Raw genomic sequence first — 25,337 nt, forward strand, 5'->3', positions numbered from 1 at the left:
CACTTTCAAAGCTAATCATAGAAATTAACTTGGCTGAAGGGGAGATAATTTTGAGAAAATGTGTTGTGCTAAAGATGAATTCCCACAAAGAAGAGTGCTATAATAATTAAATCTCTTTTGTGCATTTTATTGTTACTTGTTCTGGTTAACAGGGTTATAAGTTCTCCTTCTTCTTCTGCGTTTGTGGGCTGAAACTCCCACGTACACTCGTGTTTTTGCACGAGTGGAATTTTACGTGTATGACCGTTTTTACCCCGCCGGCAGCCATACGCCGATTTCGGAGGAAGGGTTATAACAAAATCGAATTAAAACTGTCTCTGCATTGGGACACTTACCAACAATCAAAAGCTTGGTTGCTCACTGTGCAAGATGGACACCTTTTTTTAAAATTATTATTTAATTGACAAATTGTGTCTTTTACATGTGAGTGGATATTTAGAAATGTTGTTACATAATTTTGATTATTAATGCTCGGCCGAAAAATTAAAATAAACATGTGATGAACCTTTACTTTCTTGCCAAATGTGACAGAGTGACTGCAGCCACTGGCCTGATCATGCACACACACATTTAATTCACACAAAACAATTGATTCAGCAAAAATTAGGGTCACAATTACATCCCGTTAAATTTGGAAGGTTATGGTACTTTTACAAGAAAGTACTGCAGTATACTATAGTAAACTATAGTAAAAGTACTATAGTACAAATTTTACAGCTACGAAAATACCACGCTGTACTATAGTAAACTATAGTAAAAGTACTATAGTACAAATGTACCGCGGCGAAAATACCACGCTGTACTGTAGTAAACTATAGTAAAAGTACAATTGTACTGCTACGAAAATACCACGCTGTACTACAGTTTACTCTAGTAAACTGCAGTAAACTGTGGTACATGTACCGTAGTAAACTATAGTTTACTATAGTAAACTATAGTACAGTGTGGTACAAAAGCGTGCAAAATCCTATAGTACATTTAATTGTACTACAGTTTACTATAGTATACTATAGTACATTTACCACAAAGTACTATAGTACACAGTAACCCAGTCAGCACACGATATCGGACCGATATCGGATTTGACCGGATATCTCGGACCAAGATATCCGATATCGGTCCGATATCGGTCCGATATTGGATTCCAAGTTTGCTCATCAGATTAACGTTAAATTAATGTTAACTTTTTACGTTAATTAAGTTAACATTAATTTAATGTTAATCTGATGAGCAAACTTGGAATCCGATATCGGACCGATATCGGACCAATATCGGATATCTTGGTCCGAGATATCCGGTCAAATCCGATATCGGATTCCAAGTTTGCTCATCAGATTAACATTAAATTAATGTTAACTTTTTACGTTAATTAAGTTAACATTAATTCAATGTTAATCTGATGAGCAAACTTGGAATCCGATATCGGACCGATATCGGATTCCAAGTTTGCTCATCAGATTAACATTAAATTAATGTTAACTTTTTACTTTAATTAAGTTAACATTAATTTAATGTTAATCTGATGAGCAAACTTGGAATCCGATATCGGACCGATATCGGACCGATATCGGATATAACGTTAAATTAAAGTTAATTTTGTTTACGGCTAATGTCAGTTTTACCAAATAAAAAGCATAATATAATGGTTAGATTAACGTTATTTAAACATGTGTTTTTTTACGTTGAGTGCAAAAATAAAAAAGAACCAAAATAAAACTATAATTAAATTTTTTATTGAGATTTTTTATTTTTTTCCTCGGATCAAGATATTCTCATATCGGTTCGATATTGGATTCCAAGTTTTCACATCATCGCCAATACAATCCCATCCATCACACCAATATTGGCACGATATCAGACCAATACCGGATACGATATCGGGTCGATATCGGACCGATATTGGATTCCGACATTGGGCCAATAAAGTTGACGTTAATTTAACGTTAATCTGATGAGCAAACTTGGAATCCAATATCCGACCGATATCAGGCAGATATCGGATATCTTGGTCCGAGATATCCAGCCAGCACCCCGATATCGGACCGATATCGGACCGATATCGGGATACGATATCGGGTCGATATCGGATCCCGATATCGGATTTCAAATCGGGTCGATATAGGATTACAACATTGGGCCAATATTGGATATAGGTCCGATACAAAGAACCAAAATAAAACTATAATTAAACTTTTTATTAGAATTTTTTTTCTCCCTCAGACCAAGATATCCCATATCTGCCCGATATCGGTCCGATATTGGATTCCAAGTTTGCTCATGAGATAAACGTTTAGTTTTTACGTTAATTTAACGTTAAATTAACATTAAATTAACGTTCATTAAAACAAAACCATAATATAAAGTTAAATTAAAGTTAATTTTCGTTGACGGCTAATGTCAATTTTACCAAATAAAAAGCACAATATAATGGTTAGATTCAAGTTATTCACACGTGTGTTTTTTTATGTTGAGTGGAAACATAAAAAGAACCACACATAAAAACGGTCATACACGTAAAATTCCACTCGTGCAAAAACACGAGTGTACGTGGGAGTTTCATCCCACGAATCCAGAAGAAGAAGAAGAAGGAAGTGTGCATGCTAACATGAAACAAAACAAAAGACAAATAAATAAAACCATTAGAAATATGTTGTGAGAATATGTTCTAAACATTTATTCATCATTTCCATGATATATATACTGTACATTTAAAAAAACACACACCATAAAACCATGATAAAAATGTCGGAAGTTGAATCAGTTCTAAAGTTTCTGGAAGTGAGTTTGGATACATGTATCCCACTTTTAGGTTCTGTACCTAGAAATTTACCAATTCTATTCCATCTTTTGGGTTTAAAAAAAATAGTCTTCGCACAGCTAGGTATCTTGTACATGTATCCGAATGATGCCAGAGACACAAGGAAAGATGAGGTTATTTGCAACACCACCAGCAGAGGAAGAAGTCATTCACTTTGCAGCAGCAGATAAAAAGAATTGTTGAATTTGAAGCAGGAGCAGACACAGAAGTTGTTGAATTTGTAGCGTCATCTGCAGACAAAGAAGTTGTTGAATTTGCAGCAGACGATATACTTGTTAAACCTGCAGCAGCAAACGAAGAAGTCATTCACTTTGCAGCAGCACCAGACAACAAGAATTGTTGAATTCGAAGCAGGAGCAGACAGAGAAGTTGTTAATGTTGAGTTTGCAGCAGACGATATATACTTGTTAAATCTGCAGCACCAGCCTTGGAAAAAGTTGTTGATACAACCAGTGCAGACGATGGCATGTCTGCAATAGGAGACTTTGAAGATCTGCTCCAAATGCTATGACATCTGCAAAGACAGAGAATGCAACAATCTTAAAACATAAAGAATTCAGTGTGATTTGAGAACTTCAGTGTAAACACTATAATTATGTCTTCTTTGTTAATGCTCTTTGCTAAATATAGAACTGAAGGTAAATAAGGTTTACATTGTCTTTGCATTATGCCAATATTTGTTGAATTTACTTGTGTGTATATATATGCTAACTTTGATAGCATTCTTCTGTGTTTGAATGAAATGCTCTTAGTCAATGCTGCCTGGCATGGATAACAACCCCCCCCCCTCCCCCCAACACACACAGAACACCTTCCCGAAGTTTTTTCCAAGACTAAGACTGAGTAAGAGTAAGACAATAATATGTCAGTTGGACCTGGACTAAAAATATGTATAGGTCCAGATGTCCCGGCTACAACAAATTGTTCTGTCAGAAGACCTCTTATAGTTCTTTATGTCGAAATTGATGTGATGGTCGACCAGCCAAGATTTAGAACAATGCGTCATAAGCATGTATTAATGACCCCAGACCGAAGCCTGACAACAACACTGCCTTCTCTCAGTCTCATAAATGATTTTCAGTTATAAATATAATATGACTGCTGGAACATTCATCAAGCGTTAACGTGGATTTTACCTGCAAACACACACACACACACACACACACACACACACACACACACACACACACACACACACACACACACACACACACACTTACTTGGCCTCAAAAGCCAGAATGTCACTTGTCAGGGTTGTAACTTGTAGTTTACATCCCTGTAGTGTGAATGCTTTCTGGTATCCTCATGGTAATTCCTCCCACCCTGCAATGAAAGCATTGATGTGTGAGTTGCATTACAGTAGAGAATAGTGGTCAATCAAAACTTGTTTTAAGTGTCTTTGAAATGACGATTTTCGAAAATAACTCTCTGAGATCTCTTATAAATGTTACTGTACAGTAATGGATTAGACCAGAAGCTGTGAGATTGAACAAATGTGTGAAAATGTGTGGCAATTATCAGATTGACAGAGAGAAATAAAATATCAGAGAGAGAGAGAGAGAGAGAGAGAGAGAGAGAGAGAGAGAGAGAGAGAGAGAGAGAGAGAGAGAGAGACAGACAGACAGACAGACAGACAGACAGGGAGAGAGAAACAGACAGAGAGACTGAAACTGAGAAAGACAGACAGAGCAAGAAACTAGAAATCAATCTAGAAAGACAGAAGGCAGGAAAGAAAGAGAAAGAGAGATAAATTCACCTTTCCAATCGTTATGCATGATATTGCTTTGATATTGGTGACTCGTATCAAAAATAAGTCAACAATCACAATGCCAACGGATTCTGAACTTATGAATATGATTATGAAAAAATTTACAACACAAGTCACACAGTGAAGTAACATTACCTGAAAGTTCCATTTGCCATTCGCTCAGCGTCATAAGATCTGTATTGTGTAGTCCTGATATAATATGCTGAAGTTCTGGTTCTGGTATAGTACGTCGCAGGAGCCAAGTGCAGCATGTTATCTTATATCAGCAGACACACTGGCTTTGAAGTTGCAGGAGTGTTAAAAACGGTAAAAATACAGTACAAACTTTCTTGCGTTCGATTCGACAGAGAAAAGTCCGAGAGTAATGTCCCTTGGCGATCACGGGAGGTCACTCAGAATTACTTGTCCGGCAGTTACTGAGTAAACAAATGGCGAAATGCGTTGGGAAGATTGAAAACAGGCAGTTGCTAGAGCACTATGTTATACAACATCAGAAACGATCCTGACTGGACAGTCCAATACTAAGACAGAAGGAGGAAGACAGAACTGGACTGGTTTCAAGAGTGTTCCAAACAGTCGATCATCATGCATCACGTAAAACGTTGAGTGAGTATCGCCTATGCCTATGAACTTGGAAGATAGTTTTGCTAATTATTGAGACTTGATGTATTTTTTTCTCTTGGAATATATGAGACTAAAAAGTGTGTTTGTTTCTTAGGTGTGTGTGTGTGTGTCACTGTGTGTGTTTGTGTCACTGTGTGTGTTTAGGTGGTTGCTGATTTTCTTTATTGTTGTTGTAAAAATAAAATGGTGATTTTAACTAAGAATCCTTTTATGGTTCTGTTGTGCATAATAAACAGTTTTTATTCTTTCAGATTTATAAAAATACCTCTCTACACACACACACACACACACACACACACACACACACACACACACACACACACACACACACACACACACACACACATTGAATGTAGACAAATAAATCTGCCAGTGATGGAAGAAATGGTGAAGAACAAATGAAAGGTGAGGGAGGTTTTGCAGACAGCATGTCTCCTTATGAAAGCACAAACATGTTCATACAATGTCAACATTTTATATGATCATCTTGTTGCGTCATACTCATAACGGTTAATCTTTTTACTGCAGCTGGCCGTGAGGAAGCGCCATATTCAAACCGACAACAAGCAATTCGAACAGGTGCTTGCGAAGTGGTTGACAGGATTGTCGGATCGTCTGCATGGTGGGATGATGTCGAAGATCAACACAGAAAACGAGGACGAGGACTAAGATGAAGATGGTAAATAAAATTAGTGCTAATGTGCTGACAGCCAGCAAGGAACACGCCTCTCGGATTCACTCTCTCTTCATTTTGTGTTATTTTGCCTCTACATGATATAATGCCTCTACATATATATGATATAATGCCTCTGCAAGGATTCCCTAGGCCTACTGTGTTGGAACAAATGCTATGTGCAATTATGTCGGAGAATGGGCTGACATCGTTCAATACCGACTGTTGTGGCGACTGAACAATGGCGATACTGCGTTTTTGATGTTCGACAAAGGCGGCCATGAAAAAGTGCGTCGGTGGTGCTACGTTGTGTGTCTCCAACTTTCAATCGCAGCTGACAGTGTCAGATTCAGGCTGTATGGTGCGGAGTGATGTTGTTGCGAGTGACGCTGATAGGCGGAAGGTGACAGACGATGCCAGATATGACGGAGACAAAGAACATCAATGGTCTGACCTAGCTGATATGTTTCAGAGGATGAGCGAGGAAAGCACCGTGAGGATAAAAGAGATGGTCTGAACATTTCCCGTTCCCCACCCTTGTGAAGAATTGGAGCGTAACAATCATTTGTTTTGATTATCATGACTGGACAGAACCGTTGCGTGACCAGTCCGTTGTTTGTTGCAAATCGAAAGACTTATTTAGTTATAATTGATTTCATAACTGGTTATCCGTTTGCGACGATTTTCCCGTCTCCTTTGTTTTAATTTGATTCATGCGTTTTGTGAAGTTATTGTTATTTCCTTATTCCAAGGGGGCTATCGCCTTATGGAATTAAATACTTTGACTTTGATGGGTCACATGAATCGTGACACTCCATAATTATTCGGTGGGGACCCATTGGTTTTTTCAAGTTTTTTTTTTCAAGTTTTATTTATTCCAATAAAACCCCGTGAGGGTACATGGCAAATTAAAAAAAAAAAAAACACACAATAAAAACACATTTCATTCAACACCAAATAAAAGGAACTAAAACAAAAAGAAATCAGACTATGTACAGAAAAGGGAGTTGAGGGGTGAGGGAGAGCAAAAACAATACAAGAAACAATTCAACAATAATAATAATAAATAATAATAATAATAATAATAATTGTCAGTAAGTACTGGTGTCACATGACTGATGTGAACCAGTTGATTGGCTAATGGCGATGCGCTAAAACTGTTAGCGCACTCCAAGAGTGCGCTAACTTTTCCACAGAGCGTATTCTTGCGCCCTTTGCCTAAGCAAGACTGTGCTCTCATCCTCAGAATTAATTAATGACATTTAGCTTATATTCTCCACAATACCAAATGACCATAAATTCCCTGCTTCTCAATTAAAGCAGAAGTGGTTTTTTTTCTGACAGATTGCATGTGCCTGTGCCAGTGCCAGTGATCTAAAAAAATAGAAGCCGCTGTGTTTCATCTAATTTTCGCCGACTTGCATAGATTCTTCTCATATGCCGTGTTAGTGGCATGTAGCTTATCATCCACATTACCAAATGATGAGTTAGTATACAATTCCCAGCGGCTAACAGAAAACACAAGTGTTATTCCGATAACGTACCAGCTAGACCAGTTTGGAAGACTGACTCGATCGACTCTGTAGCAGACAACACAGAAATACAACTACATCAGTTCAGTAAATGAATGGTTTCAGAATTATTATTTCAAAGCAAGAACAATCGTAATCGAAAACGTGTAAGGTTCAGAACGTTCTTACCATATATAAGATTTATTAGCAGCCTGCCTCATGCGTACAGACTCAGTGCAGACTGCAGTCGTTCCATTGCCCAGGTTGGCAGGTAGCCTAGCAGACGACATTAACCCCGCTCAGCAAATTAACATGTTGGGCAAATGTGAACGAAAAAACGATGGGGATATAATACGTGTAGGGTTCAGAGCATTCTTACCGTTCATATTTAGTATCAGACTCCCCGATGAGTGAAGATAGAACACGAGAAATATGCCACATTTGTTTTGAAAATGCCGGTGCGAACCGTCGAATCCCGCTTTGAGTCAATTCAAGGGGAGTCACTCCGCATAGTCAATCCGTCGAAGCTCGACTGGAGGTTTCGAATCGCAAATAATGAAGAGCCTTTCTCCGAGTTCAAATGAGGTCTCTCTGAAAGATCATCACTGTTCAGATTAACGCTACACTGGAATTTACCAACAGAAATTAAAATGCGTGTGACGAAAGCACGACACACTTGAGACACCCCACACAAAAGTAGATCTTTACTGTGCACGACCTGACCACACAGTTATGCCTATTCAAATGCGCATTGCAAAATGTGCGTTTGGAATCTTCTTTTTTCTATGGCGGTACTGACAATATCGTTATTGAAACAATCCCAGTGCACTAAGGGATTTATAGAGCAAATCTCGAAAATAATTATTGAACTCAGCGCTATGCGCTTCGTTCAATAATGAATTTTCTCGATTTGCTCTATAAATCCCTTAGTGCACTGGGATGTCTCAATAACTTAAATAATAATAATAATAATAATAATAATAATAATAATAATAATAATAATAATAATAATAATACAAAAAATAATAAAACATTACAAGTGCAAAGTGATTACATACATTTCTTTACTATGGGAAATGGGGGGAAGGGAGAGGGGGGGTGATGGGTGGGTTAACATAAGGACAAAGATACTATTACAAACAGTAATAGTTAGTGGTTAGTGGTCTGCTCTGCAATGCTGTGAGTCATGGGTTCAAGCCCGTCCTTTGGCAGCAGAGTGGATGACATTTCAGTGGATGAGTTATCTTATCACAAGGTCAGTTATTAATTGTATTAACTGTTGAATTTTAATTGATAGTTGTAATTTGTTTATGTTGGATTGGTAACTTATGTGTTTTCAATGATACAGTTGGTTATTAAATTATTCTCATTCTGCCTTTGACTCACTTTCATTTGTACTTGTGTGACAATGTTTATTGACTCACTTTCATTTGTACTTGTGTGACAATGTTTATCAACTACTTCATCTTATCATTTCTGTCTCCTTTTAAATTTTCTTCTGTTCTTGGGCCAGAAATCTAATATTTACGGATTACAGCAAGTTTTAGTGCAGGTCAAAGACGAACAAGTGCGAAAGCATGAAGCATGTTTTCATTAGTCAAGAAGTAAAGTCAGAGGTTCAAAGATGACCAGATAATTAATGCCAACTATTCGCTGGTTTTGCTTCATCGACTCTGCGGGCAGCTTCCAGGAAACCAAAGTTTTCAGGTTCCGGGGGAAGTATGCAGGGTTCGTACGCTCCTTGAATCTCCTTGAATCCCCTTGAATTTTCAACCCCCCTTTTCAAGGACCTTGAATCTCCTTGAATTTGGAGAAAATGGTCATTCTTGTGTTTAACCTCCTTGAACCTCCTTGAATTCTGAAGTGCAGGCAAAAAAAAAAAAAGTTAATATTAAAGTTTTTCAGCAATTTATATCGATTGTGTGCGTGTTGTGTGCAAGTCGTGTGTCGTCTGCCATCGTGCGAAGGGAAGTTGAAACCGATTACTTCCCCTTCATCCGGGTAGCTTTTAGCGCCATTTCTGAAGAAGCAGTGTGTCGATTCATTGTGACAGCGTTTCAAGCCATCGCCGGTCGAAAATCGTAGTCATGCCGGGTGGAAAGTGCTTTTTTAACCCACGATGGCTGGAGGAAAAGGAATACAAGGATTGGATCCAGCGGGATTGCGACAAATACAAGGCTTTTTGCAAATGCTGCAAAGCACGTGTGGATATTTCAGTGATGGGCGAGTCAGCCCTGGTTAGCCACGGAAAGGAAAGAAACGCACAAATAATTTAAAAGCGTCTGCACCTGTAGTCCTGTCCCGATTGCAAACTTCTTTTCTGTAACGTCATCGCAAAGCTCTCAGTCTGCTTCTGTAACTGCAACCCCGGGTCCCGCGATGCCAACGTCCTCTCGGACTCTTTCATCATTTTGCACCAAGACCGATGTTTTAAAATCAGAAGTCATGTGGACAATGAACGCTGTGAACTCGCACTACAGTTTCAAGTCGTGTGAGAACAACTCCAAACTGTTCCAGGCAATGTTCCCCGACAGCCAAGTAGCGAAGGGATATCAATGTGGCGAGGGGAAGACCCTATCTAAGTACTTTTGGCCTTGCGCCATATTTTCATTCGCTGCTGAAAAAACGAGTGAAGGAGGAATCCGGATACGTTCTTCTGTTCGATGAAACGTTGAACAAGCACATCAAAATGAAGCAACTTGACATTTTTGTTCGTTGCTGGAACGGGCAGCAAGTCCAAACGGAATACTACGCTTCCAAATTTCTTGGACATGCTTATGCAACCACCCTGATTGATTCTCTGGAGCCTGCCATGGTGGAGCTGGGATACCGGAAATACTCCTTGAAAACTCCTTGAATACTCCTTGAATTTCACTGTCAGGTGTCTGTATGAACCCTGAGTATGGTTGCAAAGCTGAAACTTAACCCATATGTGCCCACCGTCCCATATATGGGACGCTATCTTTTAGTGGAGATTATAAATTAACTGAACCCAATAAAGTGGTTATCATTCCCCAGACATATCAATGGAGGTTACGTGTGTCCAGTTTTCGTGTTGAACGGGATGTATCTCCCTTGCCGTTTCACACAGGTGCAGCCATTTGCATTTTTTGGTCTGTATTGATGAGCAGAATGGCAAGCAGTAAAAGGTAAGTTGTTATTTTCTTTACCAAGGACTTTTATATATCAAACAAAGAATAAATAATGGAGATACTGATGTTATCTGAATATGGATTTCGCGGATTGTTTAAAAAAAAGTTTTGCTTGCATCTGTGAGTGTTTGAAGTGCCGTCCCATATATGGGACCGTGGGCACGAGAGGGGTGGGGTTTTTAACACATACAAAGAAGGATTTGCTTCTCTTGTCTTCCAGACTCTATAATGTCAACGAAGTTTTATCAATGCTGGAAGATGACAGCAGTGTCCAGGAAGCCTCTGTCTTCATTGAGCCACCTCCTGTGACTGAGGACACTGATGAAGACAGCGGAGAAGAAGACGGGGAAGGGACAGTCTCCAACCTCAATGGCCGTCAGCTGCGGGCGCCTGCTTCTGCCACAGTTGTCAGGAATGGTCAACGCTAGCCACTTTATGAACCCGAGAATGACAGGTCTTCAGATGAAGAAAGAGTAAGATTGGACTTAAGCTTGTGTAAAGGCCACTCAGACGCAGAATCTCAGCATCGACGAGTCGATGGTGCCGTATTACGGCAGGCATGGCGCTAAACAATTCATTCGTGGTAAACCAATCAGGTTTGGGTTCAAAATGTGGGTTCTGACCACTCCTCTGGGATACATCGTTCAGTGCGAGCCCTACCAAGGAGCCACAGGACAACCGACAGCGTACCCGGGCGTTGGCATGGGAGGGGAGGTGGTTCTTATCTCATAGCCGAGCTGCAGGAAGTGGAGAGATGCTCGTTCCACCTGACGTTTGACAATCTTTTCACGAGTTTGAAACTGGTGGATCGGCTGTCGGAAAAGAACATCGCGTGCACAGGCACAATCCGAGCAAATCGTCTCGAAGACTGCCCACTGAGAGATGTGAAAGACATGCAGAAGACGCCAAGAGGAACCTTCGACTATGCCACAGACACAAAGTCAGGTCTCATTGTCGTGCGATGGAACGACAACAATATCGTGAACGTCGTCTCAAACAAGGTTGGGGTACATCCACTTCAGATGGCAAAGAGGTAGTCAAGGTCAGTGTCCAGGCAAGTTCAACTCCCACAGCCCTTCCTGATTCGCCACTACATGGGAGGTGTTGATCGCACTGATCAGAACGTTGGCAAGTACAGGGTTGCCATACGCTCGAAGAAGTGGTGGTGGGCCATCTTTGCCTACTGCCTAGACGTCTGTATCCAACAGGTGTGGCATCTGTACCGAGCAACTGAGGCTGCAAAGAACAACCCGCTGGATCTTCTCGCCATCCGCAGGCGAGTTGTCAGGGTCTACCTTGGCCGCGCTTCACACCATATGCAGCACCTGACCGTCCAAGAGGCCACGTTTCTGTGGACAAGCGGGTCTTGGAAGAGATCAGGTTTGACCGACTGGACCATCTGGTGGAATTATGGCCAACACAACTGAGATGCGGAGCTTGCGGCAAGAAGACCAAGCATCGTTGCTCAAAATGCAAGGTCGGGGTTCATGACCGATGCTTCTGGCAATATCACACTAAATGATGTTCTTCAACGTATGTGAACCACGACTGCAACACTCTATTCTTCAGTTGAATTGAAGTCAAAATGACAAAAGCCACCGACTGTTTCCAGAGTCAGAAACGAAATGTCGAATTGTGTTCACAGTTTGTTTCATTCTGTACAAAATGTTAGAATGAACAGTTTATTTCCCATTTATCAAAGGCAACAATTGCTCAAAATTCAGTTGTGTGACTTGTTTATGTTATCTTGAATGATTTTATTTCAATAAAAGTTCAGATCATCTGTAATTTTTGCTTTTCTATGTAATGTGAGAAAGTAAGAAAACCCCTACCCTCTCGTGCCCACTGTCCCATATATGGGACGGTAACATTTTGTCTTCTAAATCACTAATTTCAAAGTTGTACTCCAAATGAGTATGGAATAGGTCAATTATAGACCAAATACCATGCAAACAAGCAATTTTTGTTTGAAAAAAAAATTTGGGCATATATGGGTTAAAGGAATTGACGGAAGGGCACCACCAGGGCACCATAGAAGGGCACCACCCTTATCGGTTCCCGATATCGGTCCATTATTGGTTCCCGATGTTAGGCCGATATCAATTCTCTATATCGTACCGATATCGGACCAATATTAGTCCAATGTCGGAATCCGATATCGACCCGATATCGTCCCGATTTGCAATCCGATATCGGTCCGATATCGGGATCCGATATCGGTCCGATATCGGGATCCGATATCAAACTGATATCGACCTGATTTGCAATCTGATATCGGGATCTGATATCGGGATCCGATATCGATTCTCTATATCGTACCGATATCGGACCGATATCGGACCAATGTCGTAATCCGATATCGACCCGGTATCAACCCAATTTGCAATCTGACATCGGGATTTGATATCGCGCCGATATCGGGATCTGATATGAGGCCGATACCGATTCTCTATATCGGACCGATATCGGGTCGATATCGGTCCGATGTCGTAATCCGATATCGGTCCGATATCGACCGAATTTGCAATCCGATATCGGTCCGCTATCGGGATCTGATATCGATTCTCTATATCGGACCAATATCAGACCAATATCGGACCGATATCGGACCAATGTCGTAATCCGATATTGACCCGGTATCAACCCAATTTGCAATCTGACATCGGGATTTGATATCGCGCCGATATCGGGATCTGATATGAGGCCGATACCGATTCTCTATATCGGACCGATATCGGGTCGATATCGGGTCGATATCGGTCCGATGTCGTAATCCGATATCGGTCCGATATCGACCCGATTTGCAATCCGATATCGGACCGATATCGGAATCCGATATCGACCCGATATCGTATCCGATATCGGTCCGATATCGGACCGATATCGGGGTGCTGGCTGGGAATGTACTATACTATAGTACTATAGTATACTATAGTACTTGTACTATAGTAAACTGTAGTTTACCATAGTACAATTCAATGTACCATAGTACTTGTACTATAGTAAACTATAGTATACTGTAGTACAATTCAATGTACCATAGTACTTTTACTGTAGTAAACTATAGTATATCATAGTACTTTTACTATAGTATACTATAGTACAAAGTGTGGTACTTTTTTACTTGGGTAACCTACTCATGTGAGGGTATCACTACTACAAAACGTCATAAAACCTGAATTGTGTAAGACACAAGAAAACGACCGAACCACATAATCCTTGATATATTGTAGCTTACTAATAACATTACAATACAGCATGACTTCCCTTCTTTGTCTCTGTTAATCTAGGGAGAAAATATCCAGCGATATTTCTCCGTAGGCCTAAAGTTCGGCCATGACCTAGGCAAAATAACTTGCGCAGCCGCAGAAACAAGAAAATGGAAATCTTATGAAGCCGTCATCAACACGAACCCAATGATTGCAGAAGCAAACTCTGTACCTACACGACCGAGACACAAGACTGATTATTTCACAGCTGCAAAGGGTAAGCTTACTCACGTCAGGTCTTCACTGACAATCTAGGAACAGGCGGAAAATTCCAAAACAAAAGTAAATGACGTCAAAGTCTCTTTCGCTTTGCGTGTAACTTTGTCATGACGTCTTTTTGTGACGAAAGTATACGCGACAATTTGTTCGCTTCCGGTGTCATTTTAGACTGAAAAGCAACTCAAAAGAAGGAGCTAAGCCTCTGTCTTGAAACAGCTGAAACACTCTTTTGGATTGCCGTTTCAATGTTAACCAAAAAGTTAAAGAAAAAAACAAGGTTCAGTTGCGAACTGACAGCGGATTGAGCATTTATTCCTGTTGATGAAGGTATGATTGAAGCTTTATTCTCTCCGTCAACCAACAAGACTAGATTTGTAGCAGACGAAAAACAAAGTGTGCGTTTTTCCTGTCTTGTGAAGGCGATTATGTCGTTATAAGTTATATGTACGTTGTAATGACATTTCAAAACAAAATTTAGCTTTGATGCGTCACGGGATAAGCTTAATAAGCTTATACGTTTTCATCCATGGAATTGTTTTTTCGTCTCGGCATGGTGAATGAATTCATGATGTCTTTTTCGGAACTGGACAAAACTGGCCTTGCCAAGACTGAAACAAAATATAGTTCTACAACTTCTAGGCTTGGGTTGATTGCCCATGGTGAATTTCCAATGATTTGTTGCCACATCCCATGACAAATTCTCTTTACTTTGGTCATGCCATATATACGTTACAGTTCCGTCCATCCATGGTATCGCGTGATATTTTGTCTCGACGGGGTGAAAGAATATAATGACGTCACTCTCGGCAGAGCCTCGAGTGACGTCATCATATTCATTGACCCAGTCTCGACAAAATATCAGGCGATACCATGGATGGACGGAGCTGTAACTTATACGTATGCGCAAACTGCATACGTTGGCCGCGTGCAAAGGTCAAACGTCCCAAAATTCCACAAAAAGTAAGTACCCGAGAGAGTTGATGAAGCTAAAGCAACGCTTAAAATCACATAAGCAAATGTAGTATCGTGGATTCAAAGAAAAATACACATTGAACATTCTTCATCTACCAAAAGTTAAGAGCAAGAAGTTTGGCGTCTCTCTGAGCAACAAATAATTATACAGCCACCCACCTCAAGTTTTTGCCCACGAGCTAGTGCGACCCGTAACTTTTGTGTTGTGCGACAAAAACACGATGTATCTATGTATACGGCGTGTTGTGATATTCACATGTGCGACTTTCAGCCGAGTTTGAGCCGATTTCTGTCGATGAAAAGGCAGGCAAAAGTTGGTACAGCAAAATAGTCGCGAAGTTAACCATTTGAAAAATCAACACGAATTTGTATCAATTGCCGGCAGGCTTCTGGTCGAGAAGAAACTCCCGTTCAAAACTGTGCAACTTTGAACAAAGACCATAAAAACAGTGCGTTTGGCGTTTGCTTTGAACAGCTTTTTCTAGAGGCTTAGTTTGTTAGCCGAGTGCGCCCAAAAGACCGAGCCTTGATAATTATAGTAGAAGGCTACAGAGCTGAATTTAGCGTTGCCAGCACAAGAAACTAGAGCTACATCTTTTAGAGAACAGTCCAACATCGACAGCGAGGCAAACATCATGAAACAAACAAAAACAAAAAACAATCAATCTAGCGAAAGAGGCTGTGAGCTTGTCACCTGTTCCTGGCGCTCCCGTAATGCAGACCAGTGGCGGGTCTCGGTTCATGAGGCCCAGCTGTTGCAGGGTCAGAACCAGAAGTGCCAGCCTCCGCCCCAGTTCCGCCACCGCCTGGCCTGCAGTCCGTACCTCCACACGTACGTTGTTGTAGCAGGGGACAGACACCGTGGTGGCCGGACCAACAAACCTGTAACAGAAATAATTCAGAGAATGATAAATGATAATTAATACTCAAACGTAGAATACCAACATTGTTTCAGCACTGTGAGTTACTAACATGGATGTCACTTCTCTCACCTGGCTACGATGTCCAGGTAAAGTTGATCAGTGAGCCGAGTGTCCACAGTACAGGCCATCCTGTGTTGCCACCAGGTGCTCAGCTGTGATAACACGGCGGGTGTCACGTGCCAGTACGATGCAGGCTGGGACAGTTGGTCAGAGCAACAGCACAGCTGGACGGCCTCCGCTGTGTTGGCGGCACCCAGGCTCTGACACACCACCTGCAGCAGAGACATACATATATGTACAGTACGTAATACTTTATCTTTGTGTGGGACACAATTTCCTTGGTTGAAACTGACAAAACATCCATCATTGTGACTATGTGCGCACGCTCGCGCGTGTGTGTGTGAGGCAGCAATTGTAAATGTACTGAGACCAGCACACACTCTCTCCCTGTGTCTCTATTTCTTTCTCTTTATTCTCTCTCTCTCTCTGTCCCGAGCTCTGTCTCTCTTGTCTCTCTGTCTGCCTCTCCCTCCTCCCCTCCCTCCCTCCCTCTCTCTCTCTCTCCCCCCTCGCTCTCTCTCTCTCTATCTTGCTCTCTCTCTCTTGCTCTCTCTCTCCCTCTCTTTCTGTCTCCCCTCTCTCTCTCCCTCTCCTTCTCCCTCTCCCCCTCCTTCTCTCTCTCTGTCTCTCTCTCTCTTGCTATCTCTCTCTCTCTCTCTCTCTCTCTCTCTCTCTCTCTCTCTCTCTCTCTCTCTCTCTCTCTCTCTCTCTCGTTACCTGTTTCAACTGTTCATCGTTGTCCAAGACTCGCTCTAACTGAGCACTGCTGATGTAAGGCAGGAAGATAGTTTTCTTGACAGTTCTGCCAGGTCCGATGTCACTCATAAGGTGCCTCACCACTCTCTCCGACTTGTCCAGCTGCTTGACCGCTTGCTGAACCTTCTTTGCAAGAAAAGGATCTGCCGGAGGTTGTGTTTCGTTCGAGGCACCCTTGGTTTTCCCCACAGACTTGAGCTCTCCGATCAGAATGCCGTGCTGGCGGTGGATCAACAGAAAATCAAAATCGCCCTGACGATCTTGTGCTGAGTCTTTTGGTCGTGGGAGCTGTTTCGCAGCCGCGGCATAAGCAGGCTCGTTGAGGTAGCTGCCAAACTGTAGCTGAGACAGGATGAACATGGCCTCGTGACGACTGTCGCCAAGCTCCTGTAGGTTTAGCATCACGTGGTTCTGGGCAAAGTCGTCCCGTATGTCACTCTCCTGCACTCTTTCTGGCGCGAGATGTATCTGTGACAGTGACTCCTGGGTCCACAGGCTGTGCTGTGATGGCGGTATGAAGTGGCGACGGGACGGGGGAGCTGTGTGCACAAGGGCGCCACCAGTCGGACAGTTTGGTAGCACAAGCACGGGCTCACCGGTACCAGGTGCAGTGCCCCTGAAGTAAGGCACCCTGTTGAAGTGTACCGGGGGCACACAGTAGGTACGGGTGAGAGCGTCAGGGTAGAATGACGTCACGATCTGCCGCCAGTGGTCAGCCTGTGCCTGTTGCGAGTTTCTGGCCGCCATGGTCTCAGGTTCAAACCTTCACCCAATGTGACCTGCGCGCTTTGTTGCTTTTGGGAACGACAGAGAGCTACCCGCGTTGTGCTGCTAGTTATGATCTACAATTTGACTTTCTCTTACACCCGGTTAGATAATCTCTTACACCAGCCATGCGTTGCTCAGAATCACAATAGCCCGATCAATAGCCCGTTCAGAGAAAAGTCACTCTGGATTGGTCTATGCAACGGGCTCACAACGAGGCAAATCGCTTCACGAAGGCGACGAAGAAAGCACAATAATATTGCTGCAAGATATGAAAAAATTGTACTTTTTAAACTGGTAGACGATTCGGTCAGTGAAATCGTCAGAACGTGGTTATGATGGGAAATTTAGCTGGGGTAGTCCCTAAACCTTGAAAAAGCGGTGGATCCCTCGGGTTACGTCGAAAACCACGCCGAGAAGATCGCAACACGCTACACGGCATCACAAACACCGCCGCCATCTTGGATTACGCAGCGCGCGGTGGGCGAGCATAATTATACCAAAGCCGAGTGCTTCGCGAGCGCTTTCCTGCACTGCCCTAAGAAACGGCTTTCTGTCATTCGCACTGCGGGCGACCCGTGGCGAACCGCTCTGGACAACTCGTCTCCGGTTAGAGAATCCCTTACACCCGGGTAGACAATGAGTCCAGGTCCACAATGTCCTGTTCTGCTGGTTATGATCAACAACTTGTCTTTCCCTTACACCCGGTTAGACAATCAGTCCAGGTCCACAAAGTCCTGTTCTGCTGGTTATGATCAACAACTTGTCTTTCCCCTAAACCCAGTTAGAGAATGAGTCTCTACACATGCCCTGCTTTACTGGTTATCACGCTCAGTGACAGAATTATGCACGTCTGTTTCCCCTATAGCTCATTGGGTAAATCTTCAGACACAATCTTCTAGGTTTTCACCACACAACGTGTCATGAATGCAGAGTGTGGCGTGCTGTGTGTTACTGACCGAGGTCGGGTGTGGCTCGCTAACACGGCTCAATACGCATATGTCACAGACAGGCTGACTACACTGTCACTCACACAAGTCAAGTTTCACAGACTGTCACTGACACAAGTCATTTCTCACAGACAGGCATACTTCACTGTCACTGACACAAGTCAAGTTTCACAGACTGTCACTGACATCAGTCATTTTTCACAGACATGCTAATTTCACTGTCACTCACACAAGTCAAGTTTTACAGACTGTCACTGACACAAGTCATTTCTCACAGACAGGCAGACTTCACTGTCACTGACACAAGTCAAGTTTCACAGACTGTCACTGACACAAGTCATTTCTCACAGACAGGCTGACTTCACTGTCACTGACACAAGTCATTTCTCACAGACAGGCAGACTTCACTGTCACTGACACAAGTCATTTCTCACAGACAGGCAGACTTCACTGTCACTGACACAAGTCAAGTTTCACAGACTGTCACTGACACAAGTCATTTCTCACAGACAGGCTGACTTCACTGTCACTGACACAAGTCAAGTTTCACAGACTGTCACTGACACAAGTCATTTATCCCAGACAGGCTGACTTCACTGTCAATGACACAAGTCAAGTTTCACAGACTGTCACTGACACAAGTCATTTCTCACAAACAGGCGGACTTTATTGTAACTGACACAAGTCAAGTTTCACAGTCAAATAGACTTCACTGTGACTGACACAAGTCATGTATAGTTATTTCTAGGATGCTGGCTCTCTTTTGTACCAACATTAGGAGAAACAAACAAGATTAAAATCGTTTTTGCAATTGAAATTGTGAGTCCAACAGATTTAACTAAATGTAGTGAGAGTGTGAAGTGAGAAAACACTAGCTTATATTTTTTTCGAAATTGCATGATCATTCTCCGCTTCTTGACCCTAACATGACCCCACCGTGACCTTGATAACTGACAAAGGTCAGTCAGACTTGTATCATGTCTACACGTCACGGGGTGCTGAAATGTGTGAAGTTTCCATGGTGAAAATAGAGAACCTGAAATTTCACATGCAGCTTAATAGACCCCTAAATACGACCAGAATCGTAAAAAGTACCATCTCACAGTCACTGTCACAAGTCATTTCTCACAGTCAGAAATCACTGTCATTGTCACAAATCATTTCTCACAGTCACTGGTGGTGCTCGTCGCCACAAACACCTTGTCCGCCCTCTGTGCATAACGACGTACCAGAGATTGGTTGTACCCTGCGGGATTCACAGTGCACGGGTTGATATCAATAGACTGGAAGCGTCCTTTGTGCAGAACGACATCCCAGTGAGTGGCTGTACCCCGTGTAGGATTCACAGTCAGCGTCATTACAAGTGCAGGACGAAGCGTCCTTACAAGTGCGGGACATTCTGTTTGCAACTCAGACAATCTTCTTTTTTTGTTTAAAGATGTTTGTATTTGATTGTTTTTATCAAATGCAAACCGTTACTTGTTTAGATGAGGTTACTTATCGACTGTACACATGTTTAATATGCACGCAATAATTTCAAAAGTAATTTACACTCCTTTCCTTTACCTAATATATGTTGGCTTTACACATTAACACGTGTTACACAGATCTTTTTACAGCACTGTGTTGTGTAGTTGTAACGCTACATTTCACAGTCCTCAACCCAACACATCATGCACATACCACGACACGTGATAACTTATGATCCTATGATCCCCTGAACCTTAAATCATTTCTTTTTCACTTAAATTAGTTTAACACAGTATTGTCAGCCACAGACTCCAAACTCGGTAATTCACTATCTGGCACTCCCTTTTATGCCTTGATTGCAAAACGAACGTCATTTAGAGATTAAAACTGTAATGAAGCAAGTTGTAATACAGAACTATTGAGAACAAATCGCTGTGCAGTGCTAAGACGGAATGCAACAGAACGAACACAAGGTGTGGACCAACGTCGCAAGGAAAAACCTCCTGGTTGAATTATTCCAAGTCCTCTTGTATGCGTGGTGTCGACACAATTTAACGACAGCGACCACGTGACACACTCTGTGTACCCGGGGTGCATAGCTCATTAGGCTAATGACACTGAGGTGGGCCATGTGGTATGGTAGCACATTCCTGCCAACATTAGAAAAAGTGTTGTCAATGGGAATTGTCAAAGTGCGAATAAGCTTAGGCGGAGAATGTTTCTATCAATAAATACATTTAGAATTCAGATACAAAGTACGAGTAATTGGACAATAGTAACACACGTGAAAAGAAAAGTGGAGCAGGTTTATTGAGCTTGATATCTTGAAACAAGAGGTTATTGTGTATACCAACATTCACAGCTCATGGGTCATTGTCTTCACCAACAAGAATGGAAGTCGGGGAAAGAACGAGGGAAAGACGGAGGGAGGGAGAGACAGAGACATTAACCAATGACCTACACATCTTGTTATTTGATTCTGAGTTTTGGAACGTTAGCAATCTATTTCTGTTGAATTTTAACTAGCATGTTGCTCAACGTTGCAACAAACGCTGATCTCAAAGAGTAGTAGGTTAATCCCCCCCCCCCTCCCGCGGTATAACTACCTTGTTACGGCAATTACCCCTAGACAACTGGTCCACACTACGGTAGGCCAACTGCCCCCACCCCCCCCCCACACACACACACACGCTTCGCCCCAGATACAGACGTGAGTGTGAGTGTTTTAACCAGGAAGCATAATGGAGAACAAACCCCACTCATTTAGATATGTAACTAACGACCCAAGAGATTTGGGGGCAATTGTCCGAGGGGGAAGCAGTCGTGGTAGCACTCATCGGGTAGGGGTGGGGGGAGGTTCCAATGTAACATTGGCCTGGAACCCAAAGAGACTGAGATCAGTACAACAGCAATGAACATTCACTATTGTATGGTCTTTACCTGTCAGCGTTGTATGTTTCATAGCGTGCAGCCAGGGTGTCTGTTAAGTTTCTAAATAATAAAGCTTTTTTGTTAAGATTCAACTTAAGCAGACGAATTTGTACGAATTTTTTTTTTACAGAAAATGTGGTTATGTGCTACGACTTGCACCCAAAACCGCGGGAAACTGAAATGGTCCTAACATGGAGCAATGTAAAAAGGTGTATTCAGGGATCAGCGAACCCCCAACACCCCCCCCCCACCTCCACCTCCCCACCCAACCCCCCACTGCTGTAGAGACACACCTGGCGTGTTGTGTTCCCATACACAGATCACTGAGACAACCATTGGCTTGCTTGTTGACATGTGTAGAGTTCTAGACAGTGACATGACGAGTGTACTCACGTGTGTCAATGCCGCGTGTTGGTGAAAGGAAAAGTAGCAGATCTGAACACGAAACTCCTTTCCCACACCAGAGATCCCGACAGGTATAAATCAAATCAAAAACCCTGGGAGGTCAGCGTATGGTGTGGATAAACTCCAAGCCATGAAAATGTCCGTGTTTGAGCTGAATGTCATGCACGTACATGGTCGTGAGAATCAGCAGACAATCCGTACTATTCATAACAAATTATACAGAGTACCCCCCCCCCTCCCCCCCCCAAAAAAAAAAAAAGAAATGCTAATAACTTTTGCATTTGTTACATCAGGTAAGTGTGCATGGCTACTCAAACCTCGTTTTGCTAATGCGATCCCCGGATTTGGATTTTGTTTTTAAACTGCACAAATTTCATACCATTTAATCCACACACAAAAATGTCACTTTGTGGTAGGGACATACATACGCTGAAGTTTATGTGAACCAATTATCAAATTATTCGGCCAACAGATGTAGAAATAATTGGCATATTGGGGGTTTCTTTTTTTTTTTTTTTTTTTTTTTTTGGGGGGGGGGGGGTCACCTTGTAGTTTTTAGCGACATATGTGTGAAGGTAACACGCCAGGCAAGTCGTGAAGGCAGCCATCAACACACTCGTGTCTGGACACGCTACAACTCTGCATGTCGATCCGTGTTAGGACCGTTACACGCAGTTTTCAATCATATCATATCAGCGATCAAAGCTTGCTTTGACGCATTTCTTAGCGCATTGAACACGTTTTTGTTGAATCTTTATCCGAAAGCTATGTTCAATTCACGGCTAACAATTTATTGGTTTAACGTCTTTACAAATCCCCAAACTTTTGAATCCGTCCGATCGTCACAACAGCTACATTTTTTGCCATTCTGACTGCATGCTTACAAAAAGGCAGGTTATATTTTATTCAGGAGAAAGAATTAATCACTTTATCCTAATGAATAATGCTGCTTTTCGAACTTTGTTGAAATACATATGTCCATTTACACGAGCAACAATAACAATAACAGCTGACAGAATATCGTCGCTGTAATTCAAACCTCGTATCTCATTTTTTGCTGTATTGAGAACATCGAAAACAACTATTAAAAATTGTTTTATAATGTCACCGCATCAAATATAACTTTAATTCATGAGTTGACATTTTCTTTAGAACAGTGCAATAGCAGTCTAAATTTGTGTTAATATCGGTTGTTAATGATATGCGATACAACTGAGTAAATATTAAGAGATATAGGAGCTTTTCATCCATAGGAGTCATCCACAATTAGAATATACGAGGCTTTTCTTCATTTGTCACCTAACCTTCAGTGGCCATATTTCATATTTCTGAAAAATAGATATCAGTAAGCTAAAAATACAACAGAAGCAACCTGTATATTATTCATTGTTATGTCATAGTTTCCGTCCAAGAGTGGCACACAAACCTAATAAGTTTAACCCAAGCAAGTTTTTTTCGGCGCTCCCCTGAATAACATGAAGATACGAGTTTTCTTCTCAAGAACTTTTTTCTGACTTTAAAAAGCAGCTGGAGATTCGAGCTTTTCTCACCACATGGGCAAAAAAGTAAGGGAGCTAACTGTAACCGGAGCCCTAGCTGAGGGTCCGTATCCTCATTAATTGTTCTCAGGGGGAGGCTGACGATTGCCGAGGAGAGCAACTATATTTATCTTACCTTTACTCTAGCCCTATGTAATGTTGCTGCACAATCAGTCTAGTCTATGCCTCGCGTTGTGTTCAATACATGTAGAGAAAGGGGGAATGTACGTTCAGGCTCACCGATTCCGACAGACCCTAAATATTAACCAAAAATAGGCTTCTGGACTAAACTTTTATTAAAATGAAACATGCGACAAAATCAGAAAAATACTGCATAAATCCATACAAAAAAAATACAGTAAAGTAAGGTTGTTTTGAACCAATTCCGGGTCTGTCGGAATCAGTAACCCTGAACGTACATTTCCCCTTTCTCTTATACAACGCTAAATTTAGTTTCCATTGAAATATTAACTGGTTGAGCCACTTTAGCTTTACACGCTCTCCAAACAGCCAGCGTGTGTTTTGATCCAATCTGCCCGTCGTCGCCAAGCCAGCACTACTATTGATCTGGTAAAGACAAACAGCCAGCGTGTGTTTTGATCCAATCTGCCCGTCGTCGCCAAGCCAACACTACTATTGATCTGGTAAAGACAAACAGCCAGCGTGTGTTTTGATCCAATTATCGCGGGGTCGGGTATGGTGGATGACCTGTTCTTTAAAGATGTTTATTAAAGATGTCCATAATTACTTTTACTCGCTTGGCTTTAGGAGTGTTGAGAGGACAGACAGATCTTTATAATGGAGACAAAGAACAAGGTACGAACAATCTTAAGAATGCAAACGAAACCAAGAGCAACAATTTCTTCTTTTTATTTAGGGTACAACTTGACACAAAAGGGGAAACAACGTGCGTACTTGCTTACCTGATGCAGACTGTTCTGTTGGCACTCTATTTCAACTGTCGTATCCTAGCTATCACTTGTTTCTATGCTAACTTATTCTAAGTAATCACTTGTATTATCTTTTCTGCTGGTCAACACTCCTATACTCTATTTCCCTAGCCCTATTTTCTCTGGTCTGGTCTATAGCTCCGTCCTCTAAGAAATCTCTGCAGTCTGTTTTTTGTGTTCCCCATCCCCCTAGATTAAGTAAGCTTGGGCCCTGTGCCGTCTTCCCATTTTTGGAGACCTACGTCACAGGTTCCAGCATCGTGAAGAGAGAGAGAGAGAGAGAGAGAGAGAGAGAGAGAGAGAGAGAGAGAGAGAGAGAGAGAGAGAGAGAGTGAGTGAGAGAGAGTATCCGCATCGTGGCACCTATCGCCAGGTATCGTGCGGCTATAGCGTATTAGGAAATGCCCTCGGTACACACGCGGCTTACTGCCCGCTACTTATTCTGCTTACCCTGCAAAATACTGCTTACTCAGCTACTATTGTACTACACGATGGCCAAGAGAATTTGTCTGCGTCAGGTTTGCCTTCAACGTACACACAGGCACACACTAAAAAAACCCAATAATAATACACTATAATAATAACATCAATATCAACCCGTGATACCACCCTGCGGCCCGTCGCAAGAGCTGACCTCAGCTCTTAATTCTTTAAAAAAAAATTTGTTCTCTAACAAAATTATACAAGGAACACTCACAGTAATCCACCATAAACACAACAAAATATCTCATCAACTTGATCTTCCGACGATATTCCAGTAGTAAAACAACTACATCCACCGTAAGCCTGTACATAATTGGGTGCGAGTGTGAGTGTGTTTGGGGTATGTGTGTGCGTGTGTGTGCGTGTGTGTGTGAGTGGGTGTGAGTGCGTGCGTGTATGTGGGTAGCTATCAATCCATTGTAGGAACACAGGTTATAAAAAAAAAATAACAAAGCCCAATATAGATATAGGAGAAGACTTCCCAGCACGTCTATAAAAATGTTCACCGCACATCTATAGAACCCAATATTGACTTAACCTTAACCATATACAATACATAATTATTTCCCAAACACTCTAATTAGAATAAAAAAATGTCTT

The 25,337-nt window shown here is 41.9% G+C and overlaps 1 protein-coding gene and 2 long non-coding RNA genes across 3 annotated transcripts in view; 1 reads left to right on the forward strand and 2 right to left on the reverse strand.

The window, feature by feature from the left end:
* Positions 1–17,664, reverse strand: part of LOC138974509 (uncharacterized) — a 66,803-nt gene extending 49,139 nt beyond the window's left edge. Inside the window, exons 1-3 of the mRNA XM_070347225.1 lie at positions 16,707–17,664; positions 15,999–16,201; positions 15,701–15,888 (exon numbers count right to left, since the gene is read on the reverse strand). Of these exons, the coding sequence (XP_070203326.1) occupies positions 15,701–15,888; positions 15,999–16,201; positions 16,707–17,492 (1,177 nt within the window). The 5' untranslated portion in view covers positions 17,493–17,664. The remainder of the gene's footprint in view (positions 1–15,700; positions 15,889–15,998; positions 16,202–16,706) is intronic.
* Positions 2,647–4,782, reverse strand: LOC138972768 (uncharacterized). Its single transcript, XR_011457742.1, has 3 exons — positions 4,722–4,782; positions 4,039–4,141; positions 2,647–3,332 (listed from the first exon to the last, which is right to left on the reverse strand). It is a non-coding gene; the product is annotated as an uncharacterized lncRNA (long non-coding RNA).
* On the forward strand, positions 4,863–6,018 carry LOC138972780 (uncharacterized). The gene is made up of 2 exons (XR_011457751.1): positions 4,863–5,192; positions 5,739–6,018. It is a non-coding gene; the product is annotated as an uncharacterized lncRNA (long non-coding RNA).
* Positions 17,665–25,337: the final 7,673 nt, after the last annotated feature.

Source organism: Littorina saxatilis, linkage group LG8, assembly GCF_037325665.1.
Source record: "Littorina saxatilis isolate snail1 linkage group LG8, US_GU_Lsax_2.0, whole genome shotgun sequence".
NCBI lineage: Eukaryota > Metazoa > Mollusca > Gastropoda > Littorinimorpha > Littorinidae > Littorina > Littorina saxatilis.